The sequence below is a fragment of the Choloepus didactylus genome, chromosome 7 (assembly GCF_015220235.1).
Source record: "Choloepus didactylus isolate mChoDid1 chromosome 7, mChoDid1.pri, whole genome shotgun sequence".
Classification (NCBI taxonomy): domain Eukaryota; kingdom Metazoa; phylum Chordata; class Mammalia; order Pilosa; family Megalonychidae; genus Choloepus; species Choloepus didactylus.
This window is the reverse complement of record NC_051313.1, coordinates 108,853,947-108,871,858: the sequence shown is the minus strand read 5'-3', so window position 1 is coordinate 108,871,858 and position 17,912 is coordinate 108,853,947. Positions and strand designations below refer to the sequence as shown.

Here is a 17,912-nt window from a genome sequence, read left to right as displayed (position 1 = left end):
TTGTCATTCAGGTGAGTCCCAAAGAGTTAAGGTAAAAAGATTGTTGAGTTTTAGGAAAGTAGAAAAAGGACTGGAATCATTAGCCTAAGGAATGTGGAGTGAGCCATTCAGGAAGACACAACAGGCTTGCTGAGCAGCACTGAAAACTCAGCTGACATTAGCTAGCATCATGGTTCAAACTGCCATGATTTTGTAATTTTATCATCACCAACTGCAGGTTTGTGAAAGGCTCAAGGGATTTTATTTTTTTTTTAATCAATTAACTTTCCTGTAAAAATTAACAGTTCAGAAATATGAACCGCAAGCCCATTAGTGCCACAAGAATGGCTGTTCCTGAAGTGTGCTTTCAAGTACACCTGGGGTTCTGCTACCAGTCTTTAGGGGCATAGCCTTAGGATACTGATCAGAGTTGCTAATGGGAAAATATGGCTGAGAATTTCACTATGTTATCTCCTTTTACCAGGATTATATCTCCTAAGCAATTGATTAATTTTCCCCTTCTTTGTGGATGTTGCAAATTATGACGCTGATTAAGAGCCTTTTTCAAGTCAGCTAGTAGTTTAGGAAAAAAAATATTCTGGATTCACCTCTGGACGAGAGCTCTGCAGGATACATTTTTTACTGGCCTCATATCTGTCTCCAATTTGTGACTCTACCCTTGCTCCTGCTTCTCTCTTGTTTTTATCTTGTTCCATTTCACATATCCTTTTTTGGGACAAGATGGAAAATGTAAATATTAAACATATAAATATTTAGGTACTTTAAGTACCTTAACACTTGAGGTAATTATTTCAAAGCAAAAGCAAAAAAAACAAAAACAAAAACAAAAAAATCTATGTCTGTATACAAGACCCAAAAAAGTTTCTTGAGTCTTACAACTTTCTGTTTCAGAATACTGGATGGTAGTGTACAGAGCAGAAAGTCAAAACTGTAACAGTAAATTACAGCAAAATGAATGGAAAAATTAAGGCTCACCTTTGTCTCAATTCTTTTTAAGAGGACACGTAGCATAATTATGTCTGAGAATTTAAGAAAAGCAATATTCTCTCCCTAATTATTTTGAAAGTTTTTTTGTCTAACACTACTCAAAATCAGTATGTTGTGGGAGTCAAGAAGGTGGGATCTGGAGGCAAACTACCAGGTTTCAAATTCCAGTCTACCACCAGAGCTCTTACTCGCCTGTTTCCTCACCTGAAAAATGGTGCTAACAGAATCTATCTCATAAGCTTTTGAGGACTTTAGTTAATTTTAGAAAGGTGCTTTAGAACAGTGCCTATGACATTTTAAGTACACAAAAAATTGGTAGCTACAATTATTCTGGTCTCGCAGTTGGTACACTTGTGAGCCTCTCTGGGTTTATGCCAAAACTTTGGACCCAAACGAGTCAATGAGTAGCTGGATTCCATAAGTCCAAGCTAAGGTGTAACTGAAGAGCAAAGAGCAAACAGCTGAGAAATACCTATGTAAATCAACCCTCAATTCAAAAAAACCCCCCAGTTAATGGAACTTTGCACAGGTCTGATACCACCCTTCCACATGAATTGACTCCTACTGTAGTCCTAAGGAATTCGTTTATTAAACAAATATTTATTGAAGATCTACTGTACCATGCACTGAGCTATGCTTTAAATAGCACAAATCATTTACAAACCAGCACACACCCACACCGTTCCCCCTACTGCTTCAAACTATCATAGTCACATAAAAACTCCCAAACATTACTAAAACAGCGAAAATGCTTTAAAGTGTTAGACCCACCATGAATTTATCGGAAATCACAAGTTGGAGCCTATCACCATCTCAGCCTTAAAATACTAAAACATAGAGTGTGACAACAGCAAGTAAACTGTGGAATCCCATTAGCTGGGGTCAGTCCCACAAAGAAATTATTTGGTAGGAGTGAAGAACAGAGTCTCAATGGATCATTCGCTCCTCTTCGGGAAGAATACTCCAGTTTGGGGAGGCCACACCCTGGGCCAGCCAGTTGAAATCATCAATGTCTTTCCAGTTATTTTTGTTCCTATCTAAACCGGAGTCCTCGAAGTCCTTGTCGATACCCGGGTAGCTCCAGGTGTAAGGGGCGAGCCGAATCCCGCTGCAGTCCTCCACTATGGCCCTGCTGGTCACCTGCAGGAAGATGCGGGTGTCTCTCGTACTGTGCACGCGGAGCTGTTGGCAGGCCACGGTCAGCACGCAGCCACTGCAGTTCTCCAGGAACACCGAGGTGGACACCGGTCCGCAGAACACCGTGCAGTTGCGGGCGTTGCTCAGCCGCAGAGTATTGGGATTGCCGTACAGTTTGATCGTGCAGTTGCTGAGCTCGGTCAAAAGGACATCGCGCTGGTGCAGTTCTTCCGTTCTCTTCTCCAAGATTTGGGACTCCAGGTTGGAAAAGCCGCAGACGCAGCTGGAGCCGAGAGCTTCCGCTTCTTTTAAGGGCGGCGGAGAGGCCAGGATGTTTCCAGGCGACGGGGCGCCAGGAGCCGCGTCTCTTTTGGAGGCCGATGCAGCATCCTTCCTTCGGGTCTTGAAAGCGAAACGCTTCTTGGGCTGCAGCTCCTGACGCCGCTCAGCCAGGGCCGCCTGCAGTCTTCCCAGAGCCTCCTGTGCCTGCCGCAGGTCGTAAGCGGCCAGGAACAAAACCGAATCGTTAAGAAGTTTCTGCAGCCCCTGGAGCCGGGCAGCCGCCTCCTCCAGTCGTTCCGCGGACTCCCCGCTCTCCAGAAGCTCTTCCACCGCCGCTCGCTCCCGAGAGAAGGCTGCGGCAAAAAAGTCGCTCTTTTCCTCCTCCACCTCCTGGTCCTGTCGCTTTTGCTTCCGCTTTTCCACTTCCAGTTGCCGTTCTTGTTCGCGTCTCTGAAGCCGCTCAGGAACCAGGCTTAAGTCCCTCTGGGACCCCACAACCCCGTTCCCTACAGGAGCAGCAGACATACTACCAATCTCCATCTTGACTTGACTTGAAGCTTCTCTTCTGCCGGTCTTCCTTCGGGCGCGCCCTCCGTGAGGCCTTCCACCAACGCGTCCTGTGATTGGCCAGCCACGCTTATGTCAGGCCGTCGGCCTTAATTTCTTCACCTATTGGTTACTCCGCAAACGGAGGGGGCGGGGGAAAGGGGCGGGGCCGACTGACAAGGGGGTGGGGAGACAAAGGTCCTTGTGGATGGGTGGGATGGGAGACAGGCGGGGGAAGCTTTTTTTCCTCTTAAAGGGGCAGGACTTATTCCGGGATTGTGGGGTGAGTTGCAGCAGCGGCAGCTGCACATGTGGGTTTGTTTATAAGAACAAGGTTAGAAACTCGCAGGCCTTCCCCTCCCCCCGGCTCCTCCCTACTATCCCCTTACAGGCCGGAGATCCACTACTGGTGGGGTAGTGTGTGCGTGTGGCGGGTGGGGGCAAAGGTAGTGGTGAGAAAGATGGAGGAGGGGGGGGTGAATATTGCACCGCCCGGCCCGCGCCGGAGGAAGCGGCAGCTGGAACAGCTGGCTAGGGAGCCGCTTGCATGCCTCTGTTTTTTTTTTTTCCTTTACCCTGCCAACAACCCTTCCCCCAACCCATTCCGGCCTCCCGGTAGCCCTGTTCCTGTCCCACCCCCTTCATCCCCTTCATCCCCATCCGCTGCAGTTCGGCGCGGCTTGGGGGCTCCTGGGGGCTCCTGGGTCCCCACAAGCAGATTCTGGGGCGGGAGAAGACGAGGGGCCCAGCGATGGGAAAGACTGGGTTCCTCACTGCAACCGGGTTCGGGGGCCCTGGAGGGAATCTAAAAACGGATTACTAATTTTTTGGCCAATTGCTGCAGTCGGCGGGGTGGGGGCGGGGAAGGGTGAGATCCCACACCCCCTTCCTCTTCCTCCCACGCCTCCCCCCACCTCCCTTGCCGGCCATTCCCTTTGCAGCTGGGCACCGCTGGCCGCTCTGGGGTGAGACCCCAGCCCTGCGCTTCGCGGCGCTCTGTAGGGCCGTGGATCTTAGGAAAACGATGGGGGAAATGTTAACATGATTTCTAGAGATGGTGGGAGGGATTAGTCACCGGAAGTGAATGAGCCCTGCCAAAATTCGGGACATATGGGCGATGTGAGTGGGCAGCCTAGACGGCGCAGTCACTGGCAAAACCCCAGGGCAGCGGGCCGGGGAGAACCCGGGACGCAGGCGGCTGCCGGGGCGCGGCAACCTCGTTTGTTGGGTTCGGCCCGGCGGACCTCCGGGGGCCTTTGACTCCGCCCGCCCTGCCAACCTTCGGTTTCACCCTTACCTCCACCCGGTTCCCAGCCTCCAGCCTTTTTAACTGGGGTATTTAAATGCCCAAGAAACTGTCACCTGAAACCTCACCGATATACCTGCTTTGATGCAGAGAAATATTGGTGGAAATGAAAGCTATTGATTTAAATGTGAATTAAGACTGATTTCCAAATTTTCATTCTCCACTCTTCTCCTTTCCTTACCATTAAAAAAGAAAAAAAAAAAAAAAAAAGCAAATTCCAGGGTTTAGAGTCAGCGGGGGGGTCACACCGCGCGTGGATGGTGGGGGTGGGGGGGTGCGTCTTGTGTTTGTGCGTATTTGCGCGCACCCGATGGAAACGGGATGAGATTGCGCTTGTGGTATGTATTCCTAGTTTCATGAGCCCTGTTTTATGGACAAGGTAGTTGAGGCGTTTTTGTTTTTTAAAAAAGCAGGTTTACTTAAAGGTACGGGTCTGAGGCTGGTGGATGAAAATATAACTGGCTTTCTTGTCCAAGTCATACAGGAGGAACGTAATAGCTGATTTATTTTATGAAATGGTGATTTAACCAACGAAGATTTAGAGAAGACTTTTTGAAATTGTTTTGCTAGGAAAACAAATCTCCCTGGCTTTCCTTAAATTTCTCAGCACACGAATTAAGAAAGTTTGTATCCAAGGGAGGTCTGTTGGACTTGGGGTTTGCAATTGAAGTGAGGCAACATTTCTGTATTAGCCCTAATGAATCTATGGGTGATTTTAAGTGTTGATCGTATCTGAAGTGGAATTGATACCTTAAACCTTTTCAAGAACTTCATTGCAGCCCAACATGTTTTGGCATAGAGTCCGGTGGAGTTTGGAAGTTTTCCAAATATTTTAAGTTGGCTAATTCAAACTTTTGAAAGAAAGAAGCAGTAAAGAACAAAATTGGACAGATTATCCAGTTGACCCAGTGTGTTGGGGAAAGTTTCAAAGACTGATGCAAGGCTTGAGTGGGAACAGACAGAGGTCAATGATGTGGTCATGGTGAAGCATTAGCTTGACAGTGTTTTACAGCCCCAAGCAGGCTCTTAGGGGGTCGAGACATTGATATAAAGCTACATTTCTGAGTTCAAAGGCAGGAGGAAGGCTGTAAAACCTCTGGTCTTGCCATATTTGAGTACATATGACAGCAGTTGATTCAGAGTGCATCCTTGAAATGGATCTCAGCTCATTAGAGGTAAGTGCCTGTTCTGATGGAAGCAAAGAGGATAATGCATTGCAGCAGAAATGTGGCAAAAAAAGAAAAGCCATTGTGAGTTCTGAATTCTGCTATTAAAAATACCATAAAGGGCCTGTGAATTAAAGCACCACTCCCTTTTAGACATCTTGAAAAATTAAAGAATTCCAAGGTGTGATGGACCTTAAACAATTATTTAACATCGATTTAGATGCTACGGTTCTATTTGTTAGTTATATTTACTTTATAACTTTGCAAAAATTTCGAAACGTACATAAAATAGAAGAATGTTAAGAGAACCCATATACCTATCACTCACCTTCAACAATTAGTAACTCACAATCCTGTTTCTTGTAAAACCCTCGCCACTTCCCTACTGCACCCCACCTTGATTATTTTAAAGCAAATCCCAGACACTATTTTATTTCATATTTAACAGTCTATAAATATTTCAGTAATAACCATATTACCATCCCCACACTCCGAAAAAGCATTAAAAATTTTTCCTTGATTCATCAGATTTCTAATCTATATTCATTTATCCTATTATCCTATCATTTTATTATCTTTTTTAAACACTTATTTGAATAAGGAGCCAGACAAATTTCATACAATGTGTCTAGATAATATGTCCCTTAAATCAATTAATGTATGGGTTCCTTCCTTCTCTTTCAATTATTTCATAGAAAAAACTGGATCATTTGTTCAGTCAAGTTTCACACGTTCTTGATTTTGCTGGTTGCATCCCCATACTGTGTTTTATTAGATTTTAAACATTTGTCATATTTGAACATTTAATGCTGTAAAGTGAATATTATGTTTGTGTAGTTATATGCTATAGGAAATTTACAAATAAGTAACTGAAGCATTTAAGCAAAATGAAACAATCTTTTGGGGCTGGGGAGCAGATTAGACAGCAAAGAAGGAAGGCTCTTTGCTGTTCTATGGAGTTTATCAGGGATCCGGGGCAACTGGAAGGTGTCAGTCAAATCTAGGCAAATAGAGCAGATCCAGGCCCTGTTTTCTAGAAGTTCGCTGTCCAAAGGAGGAAACAACTATTCATGTTTCAACAAGCACTGAATGTATGCTTGATGTAAAGCATTCATTAAAGAGGTCCATATGTCAAGTATCAAATGTTAGGCAAGTTTTCCTTCCTTAATCACTGATTTCTGAGTCACAGACAGTAAAAGGTGATAGCTCTGCAGGTATCTCCTGTTCTTGAAAATGCTCCAGGTTCGTTAGGGAAGCAAGACGGGAGCTGACTCGCCCTTCAGCCTTTGCCTCTGGCTTTCTCCTTCCCCTCAGTACCCTTCACCCGCTGCAACTTCTTCCAGCATTGTTAACACTTACTGCCTAGCACCAAGGCTGGCACGAGTTTATTTCTCTAATTGCTGTTTATTAAGCACTAACTGTGCCCAGCACTGAGCCAGGGAAGCCCTAAGGCTGCCAAGGTGAATAAAGACTCGGACATAGCCCCTGTCCTCCTTGAGTCAGCTAATCTGGGGAAATAATCACACAAACTTGTAAAATTCCAATAGTGACAACTGTTGTAACAGAAAGAGGTACAGTGAGTGCCTCTACTCTAGTGGGGAGTTGGACCTTGTTGGGAAGGTCAGTGAGGACTTCTGAGGAGGCTGAGCTGAGGCTGGAGGGATGAGTTAGGAATTAACAAGGAGAAGTAGGGTGACCACTGAAAAGTCTCCTCTAGATGAAGGGGCCCGTGGAAGGCACTGGTGACTTGGTGGCGAGCTGTTGTCCGAGTGCTGTGAGCAGGACCCAGATTCCGGGGGTGAGAGGAAAGGGCAAGAGTATGGGTAATGAGCCAAGACCAGAAAACTCTTTGGAAAAGTTTGACTGGGAAGGGGAAGGGGGAGTAACTGGGAGTAGGGAGGAAGCAAGTTGAGATGTTTTTTATTTCGTTTTTTACAAGAAAGACTTGAGCGTGTCTAAAGGCCATTGGGAAGGATCAGTTGAGAGGAGTGCTTCATTAGAGAAAAGCTATAGGGGGCTTGAAAAGGCTGGAGAGGGTGGGACCCGAAACACACGTGGAAAGATTAGCCCCAGATTGGAAGAGGAACAGCTTCTCTAGTGCAGGATTGTTGTTTTGGCTTTGTTAAATGCAAGTTTTCTAACATACACAACCTCTTTGACCTCAGCCCACAGTGACAAATGCGTCATAACTGAAACAAGTTTTAAGAAACAGTAAATACTCTTACTCTGTGCAATAGACACTATTTTCTCTTCTATTTTTTTCACCAAAAAAAATGCTGGTCAGAACCCCCAAAATTGATTTCCCAACTCACTAATGGGTGGGGAGGGTTAATGGGGTCCCTCCCTGCCCTTTTGGAAGCAAGTAGAAGGTGCAGCTGCAGGTAGTTTGTATGTTTGGTAGTTGGCAGATGACTGATGGTTTCTGTGTTCTGTGTAAGACGGGTAGTGAGTTCCCCTGCTGGGCTTGGAAGGAAAGGGGTCGGGGTGTCTGACAAGTGTGGGGAGGTTTGAAAGCCCTGTGGGAAGAAATAGGGAAAGTGAGCTGCTCAGAACCAGGGACTGAGTGGTGTGTATGTTCAGCAAATACTTCCCGGCGGGGTAGTCTGGGCTGGAGACCAACTCCAGGGAAGGAGGTGGGGGTTGAGCAGGCCAGAGGAGAGAAGCTCATGTCCAAAGCCTGGCTGCAGGGAATCCCGGGAAGGCAGCTCCCCCAGAAGAATCTGGAGGCTTGATTCTGCAGCAACTCACTCATTCCCCACAAAACCCTTCAGAAACTTACACTGCTTTCCCCAAGATCCTCACTGCCTGTCAACAGATGACCGTATCTATTCTTCAGAGGAAAAAAGACCAACAAATATGAACCTGAACTTCCCATGCAAGGTTCTCCACCAGTATTGTGACCCCTCACCTCCCATTTCCTAGGACCTTGAGCTACCAGTCACCCGCTCTCTTCAGGATCTTTAATTTCTCTTTTTGGCTTCTTCTCTCAACTAGTTCCCTCAACTCAAAACCATTTTCCTTTTGTCCTTTCATCCACCCAAGCTAACACTCTTTCTTCCTTCTTCTAGCAACAGACTTTTAAAAGCAGTCATCTACATTTGCTATCTCGGTTTTCTCAACCACTCCCTCCATGGCCGGTCATTTGACTTCTGCCCCTGCCACTTTCATTTGAAACTGAAATTGTGCTATCACCATGTCCTCCTGATTTTCAAATCTGTTGCTCTTTGTAGCTCTCAACACTCCATTTCCCGTTCTTCTCAAAGCATAACTCCCTGGTTTGGTTCTGTCTTGGTTTTCCGTCCATCCTGATCATTGCTTCTTGACTCCTTCACAAACATCCCCTCTGCCTGCTCCTTTAACATCGGTGTGACCACAGTTCTCTCTTAGTACCTCTTTTCTTGTTCCTCTCACCCTCTCCTTTGGCAGGCTTACTTCCTCCCAAGGCGTAAAACCCTGTCCATTTGCTCCCTGACTCCCAAATCCCTATCTCCTCCTTCTGCCTCCCTCTTGAGCCCAAACCTGAACTTTCAACTCCTTTCTAGATATTTCCATGTAACTATACTATCCAAAACACCTCCTCTTCAGCTCAACGTGTCCTAAAATGAAATCCTTATCTCCCCAGTGATCTCCTTTTTCTTCTGTGCATATGTTTCACTTATCTGCTGCTGTGTAACAAGCCACTCCAAAACTTAGTGGCTTTAAACAGCAGCAGTTTATTTCTCACAATTCTGCAGGCTCTGCTGGGGCTGGAACTTCCAAGGCATCCTCATTCATATGTCTGGGGCCTTGTGCTGGCTGGGCTACCTCGCTTCACCTCCACGTGGCACCTCGCTCACACTCGGTGTAGTCTTTCCATGGTATCTAGCTTCCAAAAGGGCAAGAGAAGCTGCCAGGGCTCCTGAGGCCTCGGCTGGACTTGGTTCAGTGTCTCTTATTCTGTCTTCAGCCAGTCGGAGCACATCACGGAGCCAGCACAGATCCAAGGAGGGGAGAAACTGGTTCCACTTCTGGGTGGGAGAAGAAACAGGTACCTAGAGGGACAGAAGGAGTGTTGACAGCCATCTTTCCAGGTATCCTCCATAATGTATACAAAAATAGCTTTGCTGACACTTATATAGCATTCACTATGTGTCAGGCAATGGCTAAGCATTTTACTTGTATTACTTATTCACTCCTCATAGCAGCTCAGTGATGTATGTACTATTATTATCTCCCATTTTTTAACAGATGAAGGAGCTGAAGCAAAGAGGTTAAGTTGACTTTCCTGGGACTCAGAGGTAGCAAGTGGTGCAGCTGAGATTTGAATCTAGGCAGCCTGGCTCCTGAGTCCTGTACCACTGCCTCTCTGGTCATGATGATGGCATCACATCCGTGAAGTCAGGCAGGAAATTGCAGAGTTATGCACAGCACCACACTCTCATGGCCCACTTTGTCTAAAAATGCTGTTAATTCTCTCTCAGATACAATCTCTTTCAGGTCTGACTCATCTTTATACCTTGGCCCCCTCTTCATCTCCTCCCTGGGCTGTTGCCCTAATGTCCCATCAGGTACGTGGGTCCCTTGAGCTTCCCTGAATTCCTCCAATCCTCCATGCCTTCACCAGTTATTGCCCTAAAAATCAAGCTGATTTTTTCACTTAAAACCTTGGCTAGTTCCCTTTTGTTCAATGATGTCCAGACTTTTTAGTGTAGGTACAAGGCCCTTCACAACCTGTCCCCAACATGCCATTGCCTTTGCTCCAGCCTCACCATACCCTGCTATTACACCAGCACGTCATACTCTTTCACTTCCATTTATTCCTGCTACATGTATTTAATCAGCACGTACTATATGCCTATATGTATTTAGGCTCTTTGCTAGGTGTTGGAGGCATATTGGTGAGACAGAGCTTCCTCAGCATTTACAGGCTTGCAGTACATACAGACAACTACAGTGTGGGGTGATACATACTATAATATTGAGAGCTAAGGTTGCGGAAGAAGAGTACCTAACCCAGCCAGGGGAATCAGGGGTCCTCTGGGAAGTCTAAGCTGGATCTTAAAGAATGAGCAGGGTCCAACCAGGTGAAGGGGGGATGCAGAGTCATCCATCAATCCATCCATCCATCCATCCATCCATCCATCCACAAATATTTATGGAATATCTGTTATGATCTAGGCACTCTTCTAGTGCTGGGAATACAGCAGTGAACAAGATAGACAAAAACCCCTGGCTTCGTGGTGCTGACATCCCAGGAGGCTGGGAGAATTCCAGTGCTTCCAGCGGCAGAGTCAGGGCATGTGCAACAAACTGGACATGAGAAAAAGATATGCTGGGCTGGAGTAATGTTCTCAACTCGCTGCACATTAATATCACATGGGGGCTCTACAACACCCTGAGGCCCTTGGCCCTCCTTTGAGTAAAAGTCAGAATCTCTGGGAGTGAATCTTTGGCATCTGTATTTATTAAAGCTCCTCTGGTGGTTCTAATGGACAGCCAGGATTGCAAGCCATTTGTTAAGGGGAACTGAAGCACATTGTAGCTGGAAGTGAAGACCAGAGATGAGGATAGAGAGGTGAGCAGATGCCAGACCACCAAGGGCCTTATAAATCCTGTTAGGAAGTTTTGGCTTAATCTTGAAGGCAGCCAGAGCTATTGAAGGGTTTAAGCAGAGTAATGACAGGATCAGATTATTTTTTCCTTTTTTACAAAAGATCAAGCAGGATTCTGTCTGCAGAATGGATTCACATGGAGCAAAAATAAACATGTCAGTTCAGAGGCTGCTGCGGGAACCTGGGGAAATGGTGGCACTGGGCTGTGGTGATGAGAGTGAGCATGGAGAAGGAAGGGGAAAAGTCTGAGAACTAGAAGGACACTAGACAGGACTTGGTGATTAGTTGACAGTAAGGAACACTGGAAGGCAAAGGTTTGTGAAGGTTCTAGTTTGAGCAGCTGGGTCGACAGTGGCCTCAGTGTGTGAGACAGTGAACCTGGAGGGGCAGGTCTGGAGGGACAGCTGGTAGGTCCATTGTGGATGTGCTGCTTGCTCCTCTAGGTCCTCTGCCTGTGATTCCATGCCTCATTTTCTCTACATGGCATGGCACTTGCCTCCTACAAGATCTGTTTTGTACATCTCCTGTTCTGGGAAGCCTATCTGGATTCTCCCCTCCATTGGCCCTGGACAAGTGTTCATCGAGTTGTGAGGTCAGGCCTGTTTCTCTTCCATGCTGTATCCCTAACACAGCACCAGTGCACAGGAGATACATGATAAATGCTTGTTAAATAGATGAGTTAATGGATGAAGAGCTGGGCCAGAAGCAAAGCCTCTCTTAAGAGCATGATTGGAAGTGGGTCAGGACATTTGTTCTCATTTCCAGGGTAGAGGACAGAAGGAGTCCAGGGGCAAACAGGAAGGTATTTGCTGAGCTGATTAGGAAAGAGGTCTATAAGGAGGTGCCAAAGCTCTTGACTAAGACAGAGTAAGAGATAGCCATCTAAATTCTCTTTTGAATGTAGTTTCAAATTTGTTTCATGTCAAAAGGCACAAAAATCTCTTAAAATTCTTCTGTGTCTGTTTTTTTTATCTCATGTCTCTTCCCATCAGTGAGGTGTGGTGATACTAACAAGTGAACAGATTTGAGTTTCAAATCTGATTAGTCACTTATTAGCTGTGTGACGTTGGGCATAATCCTTAACCTCTCTGAACTCAGTTTCCTCCACCTGTAAAATGGGGATAAAAATATACCTATTTCTCCCAAGATTGTTATGATATGGAAAAGTCCAAGTGTAGGCCCTCAGCAACTGCCAGGTCCCTCTGCCTTCCTCACCCAGGCCTCAGTCCCATTTGTTTCCCAGGCCCTCAAGGTCAGTGATAGAGCCAGAATTTGCTGTGTACACTCCAGCCTTTTCAGAAAGTGCTCTTTAATGATTCTCCTATGAACAGGTCTCTGGCCTTTCTGCAATTCTGGAGGATATCTGGGTAGAATTTACTTGTAAAGAAAACTAGAGAATCTTAGAGAGAGCTGGGCAATCCCTTAAGGATCTTTTAATACTGGAACAACATTTTAACTGGCTTATGGTCAAAGGAGAAAAACAAGGATCATGTACTGATATTTTTTCCATAACAATTGAGTCGGTTTGAAGAACTGTCCTTTATTGTACAGGCTACATATCCTTTTTTCCTTTTGTTTTTCTTTAAGTGTTAATTCTATGAAAGCCTTACTGTCTGTGAAATCCCCAGTCTTGGGAACCATTGAGATAACCTTACCTCACTTCACAGATAAGAAAGTGTAAAACATTTGTATGTTATGTAACATTTATTAATGGAATATGCAGTGTCTTCACAAATGCCAAGCTCTTATTTGACTGTTAGCTCCACAAGGGCTGTGGTTGTGTCTGTTATTTTTCACACCCCATATTCCCAGCATACGGCATCATGCCAGGTGTGGAAGGTTCTCAGTAATTATCTATTGAATGAGTAAATGAAATACGAACACTCAGCCTAGGCGCTCTAGAATCCTAGTATATAATGAAATTCTTATTGATGGAGCCCCAAACATTAGCCTCATGTCCCTGCCAGCCAGTAAACTCCTTGAGGGATCTTCGTCCTCTGTTTCCCAGCAGGGCAGGTGCACAGTGAGTGAATGAACCCACAGTTAAGCATGGTTAGCAACAAACAATCCAAGAACCTGACTGATAGGAGCCACCACACACTTCACTGATATTATCTCACTGGGTAATGATTTGAAGCAACAACAATTTTAAGGTTCCTTAAAAGATACAGATAGCCAAATTTTGATTCCTAAACAGAGGTGAGGTGTTTTTTTTGTTGTTGTTTTGTTTTTTTTTAATGTAGATTGGGGGTGGATTACTTTTTTTTTTTTTTCCTCAGTTTCTTTCTTCTTCAGTATAAGGGGAATCTACAAGGTTTTGAGGTAGTTTAAAGGCTTTCCTATAAATGTTCTATCATTGAGATCAAATGCTTTTCAAGTATCCTGGTGGATGAAAGTAAAATAAGAAGCCAAAAAGAGAATTCCCTTTCAACTTTTCTGCCTAGAAGCTTTAAGGTTCTCTTCTTTTGGTAGGATTTCACTATTCGCTAGGAGATGCCACTGTTCTTTGAAATATAAACTAGTGTTTTTCAAACTGCAGGTTCCAACCCATGAGGGTCAGAAAATCCAGTTGATGGATGGTGAGCTGCATTTAAAAGGACAAAAGAAGTAAAATAGAATATAAAATGTCAGAGAGCATTGTATTGCATAAACATGAATATTTATATTATATATTATATTATATATGGCTTATGAGATAAAATGTATTTCTTATAGGTTATGGTAAAAAAAATCTGAGAAACAGTTCTGTGAATGATACTTTGTACATTATGGTACTCAAAAGTATTTATTGAGATGTCTTTTGTGTCATTATGACATGATAGCAATAAGGAAATGTGGATGCTGAACCAGTTCCCGTAAAATGTCTTGTCTAAAGGGAACCTATTTGTGCTACAGATACTTGTCCCTCTTTTTCTTTGTAAGAATAGCAAAAGTTTGCTTATAAAAAGTGAAAGACACTGGTTTGGACCAGGAACAATGACACCCAAAATTTAAGAATGTAAATGTGTAACAGGGGCTACAGTACAAAGTGCTTGTGGCTCTAACAGTTGTGAGTTTAATCTCTGGGAAGGTTCCCAATGGTCCATGACATGTAGGAATTTGAAATTTGCTGAGGCACAAATTTGAATCACATCCTAGGAAGCTGGTGGGTAAGGAGACAGTCATTTAGCTAGTGAGCAAGCCGTGCCCCCAGCCCTGCATCTGCATTTCAACACAGTGTCCTATGATATTACATGAAATAGTGTCCTATTGTCTTCTGTTCTTTGTCTTATGGCATAACTTCCTTAAAGTCATAAAAAGTTTGTTTCTGTATGAAGGAATTAGTGAGACATGAAAGGTGAAGCTTAAATGAAGCCTGCAATGTGAAGCTATCCCCAGGAAGATAGTCTCTTGACAAAGGTGCAAATCCCCAAAAAACCAAAGCCCCACAGTTATTTCCCTGTCACACAAGCTGGTGATTCCTGAAGCTCTTTGTAGGTGGTTCTAGAGGGTGTCGGGGTGTATGCATCCTGCTGGGCTGCCTTTATTAGAGCCTGTGGGGTGAGCACCAATTTGAGGCAGCATTGATTTATTACAGCCCCTGGAAGATAGAAACTTAGTGTGTAGAAATTGTTTTGTTTGTTTAAAAGAAAGAAAATGTGGTACGTGGTTTGAGTGTGGTTTTGTTTGGTTGGGTTTTGCTTAGTAATGCCAGTACTCATTGATCAGTTGCTTTAGGAACAACTTTGTAAAGTTGTCTGATAGTATCTGAGTGGCTAAGCTCTTTAGGATTCAGTGTTGTCTGTCTCAGGTTTGCCCAGAGCCAGGTCCTTACCACAGCTTTGGTAGGCAGTGGGGTTAGGAACAGGACAGGGACTGTCGGCAGACAAATCAGGACCAGATTCTGCTTCTGTCTTCCCATGTAGCACTGACTCTTTTGAAAGAACTACAGAAGTCAATTGTGGATTGACCCACATGTCTTCTAAAATACAAAAACTGGATAACTGGAGTTCACTCACCTCTCCCATCCCCCACCATTTTTTATTTGTTGACCTAAACCTGGCATTCTGAAATGTGCCTGTGAGTCATAATTGCAGAGAAGGAAAGGGAAGAAAAGAGGAGAAGCATGTTACAGTTTGCCCTTTTCAGGAAATGAGAAATTGCTCCTCATTTTTTATTTAAAGAAAAAGAAAAGTTAGGCTGAGATTCCTTCACTGCTGTACTATGGATGTCACCAGGAGGCTAACTCCGGCTTCTCAGCTTTGCAAACCGAGTCTAGGTGGGCATTGCACAGGAACAGCATTAGTTCCAGGGGGCTTGTCCATTCCGCCCCAACTGACTGTATTCAATTCACTGGCCATTTTTTTTTTTAATTCAGTTTTATTTAGATATATTCACACACCATACAGTCATCCAGGGTGTACAATCAACTGTTCACAGTACCATCATATAGTTATGCATTCATCACCCCAATCTGTGTTTCAACATTTTCCTTATACGAGAGAATCAGAAGAAGAATAAAAATAAAAATAAAAAAGAACACCCAAATTATCCCTCCCATCCCACCCTACTTTTCGTTAAGTTTTTGTCCCCATTTTTCTACTCATCTATCCATACACCGGAAAAAGGGAGTGCAATCCACAGGGTTTTCACAGTCACACTGTTACCCCATGTAAGCTACATAGTTATACAGTCTTCTTCAAGAATCACGGCTACTGGGTTGCAGTTTGATAGTTTCAGGTGTTTACTTCTAGCTATTCGAATACAATAAAACCTAAAAAGGGATATTTATATAGTGCATAAGAATGCCCTCTAGAATGACCACTCGACTCCATTGGAAATCTCTCAGCCACTGAAACTTTATTTTGTTTCATTTCACCTTCCCCTCTTGGTCAAGTAGATTTTCTCAATGCCACGATGCTAGGTCCAGGCTCATACCTGGGGGTCATATCCTGCGTTGCCAGGGAGATTTACACCCCTGGGAGTCAGGTCCCACATAGCGGGGAGGGCCATGAATTCACCTACCAAGTTGGCTTAGCTAGAGAGAGAGGGACTGGCCATTTGTTGAGTGCCCGTGTTCTAGTTTGCTAATGCTGCGGAATGCAAAACACCAGAGGTGGATTGGCTTTTATAAAAAGGGGGTTTATTTGGCTACACAGTTACAGTCTTAAGGCCATAAAGTGTCCAAGGTAACACATCAGTAATTGGGTACCTTCACTGGAGGATGGCCAATGGCGTCCGGAAAACCTCTGTTAGCTGGGAAGGCATGTGGCTGGCGTCTGCTCCAAAGTTCTGGTTTTAAAATGGCTTTCTCCCAGGACGTTCCTCTCTAGCAAGCTTGCTCCTCTTCAAAACGTCACTCACAGCTGCACTGAGTTCCTTCTCTTTGAGTTAGCACGTTTATATGGCTCCACTGATTAAGGTGCACCCTGAATGTGTGGGGCCACGCCTCCATGGAAATATCCCATCAGTTATCATCTACAGTTGGGTGGGGCGCATCTCCATGCAAACAACCTAATCCAAACATTCCAACTTAATCCCCACTATTATGTCTGCCCCACAAGATTGCATCAAAGAATATGGCTTTTTCTGGGGGACTTAATACATTCAAACCGGCACAGCCCGTTACCTCCAACATCAGCCCAGTGCCTTGAAACAGAAGACTCAAATGTTAGCTTAACATATGAATGCAAGATGCTGTGAAAAATGCAGAGTTCTTGTCTCCTTGAGAGGCTTATGTTCCAGGGATAGACACTAAGACAGCTAATTATAAGGCAAAGCAGACTAGCAGTGTGTGTTATAAAGGAGGGAGGATGTTCTATGGAAACACAAAGGAAGAAGAGTGGGAGGAGGAGCAAAGAGAGGAGTGAAGGAGAAGTTAACAGGCAGGGGAGGCACCCAGAGGAAAGAACCCCTGGCAGTGGGAAGAACAGGAGCAGAACGGGGTCAATACAGGTTGTGTTTGAGGAACTTGGAGTGAAGCCATGTGGCCAAAGTGGAGAACGTGGTTGGGAGGTGTGGTGGAAGATGAGGCTGAAACCTCCACTTCATTCTGAAGGCACTGGAGAGCCATCAGAGGCTGTTGAGCAGGGAGTGAGGCACCAGATTTATGCTTTAGAAAGAGCAGGCGAAGAGGATAGCTTGGAGCAGGGGAAGAAATGCCATTGGAAGGCTATTGCAATGGTTCTTTGGATAAATGACAGGGCTTGACTGGGGGCAGTGGAAATGAAATGATGGTTACTCAAGAATGATTTGTACTCAGAAGACAGTCTGTGAATTTATAATGGCATGAACCTACCTAACCACCAGAATGATTAAGTCAGCTGGCCAGAACACAACTTTTAAAATTGGAGTACATTAATAATCAAAGGATTACTCGGTGAAAATGGAGTTAAGGCAAAAAGGAGTTGGATGGTCTGAAAGCAATTTTTGCCTAGCAGTAATAATTGAGCTTCGTCTCTGGTGAGTTGTTACTCTCTTCTGGAGAGATATGTAGCCTAGCATGCCAGGAGGAGCTGCTCCCCTGGCCTGAGCTGCAGAGAAGCTGGCCAGCTTATTGGGCCAACTTTTGGATGTACAAAAGGAAAACTCACTCAAAGATGATCAGGTAAAACAGGAATAATTATAAGGAAGGGGAACTTCCAACTCAAATGCTGTAAAGGCAGCCAGGCCTCATGGAGCTTGGAATATCATCAGACACTTTCTCCTGCCTTTTCTCCTCCCTCCTAGCCTTCCTCTCCCTGACACTCAGGCACTTCTGTTCCCTTCCACTTGCTGGAGGCTTCATTATAACTGCTCCAAAATGGTGGCCTTGACCCCTGAGTCTTTCCAATCTTACAATCTGCTCCCCACAGCTGACTCATCTCTCTGCCCCAAGTACTGATACCCAGAAGAGAGGGTCCGATTGGTCCAGGTTGG

At 44.8% G+C, this 17,912-nt stretch overlaps 2 protein-coding genes across 2 annotated transcripts in view; one reads left to right on the top strand and one right to left on the bottom strand.

Moving 5' to 3' along the window:
• The window catches only part of BICRAL (BRD4 interacting chromatin remodeling complex associated protein like), a 119,284-nt gene that overhangs the window by 26,260 nt on the left and 75,112 nt on the right, over nucleotides 1-17,912 (top strand). The gene's annotated exons all lie outside the window — the stretch shown is intronic.
• On the bottom strand, nucleotides 1,555-2,988 carry TBCC (tubulin folding cofactor C). The gene has a single exon (XM_037844825.1). The coding sequence runs from the start codon at nucleotides 2,944-2,946 to the stop codon at nucleotides 1,915-1,917; it is 1,032 nt and encodes a 343-aa protein (XP_037700753.1). The 5' UTR covers nucleotides 2,947-2,988; the 3' UTR covers nucleotides 1,555-1,914.

Excerpts from the sequence above, each read along its gene's own strand:
- TBCC (XM_037844825.1), bottom strand. The coding sequence starts at position 2,946 with ATGGAGATTGGTAGTATGTCTGCTGCTCCTGTAGGGAACGGGGTTGTG.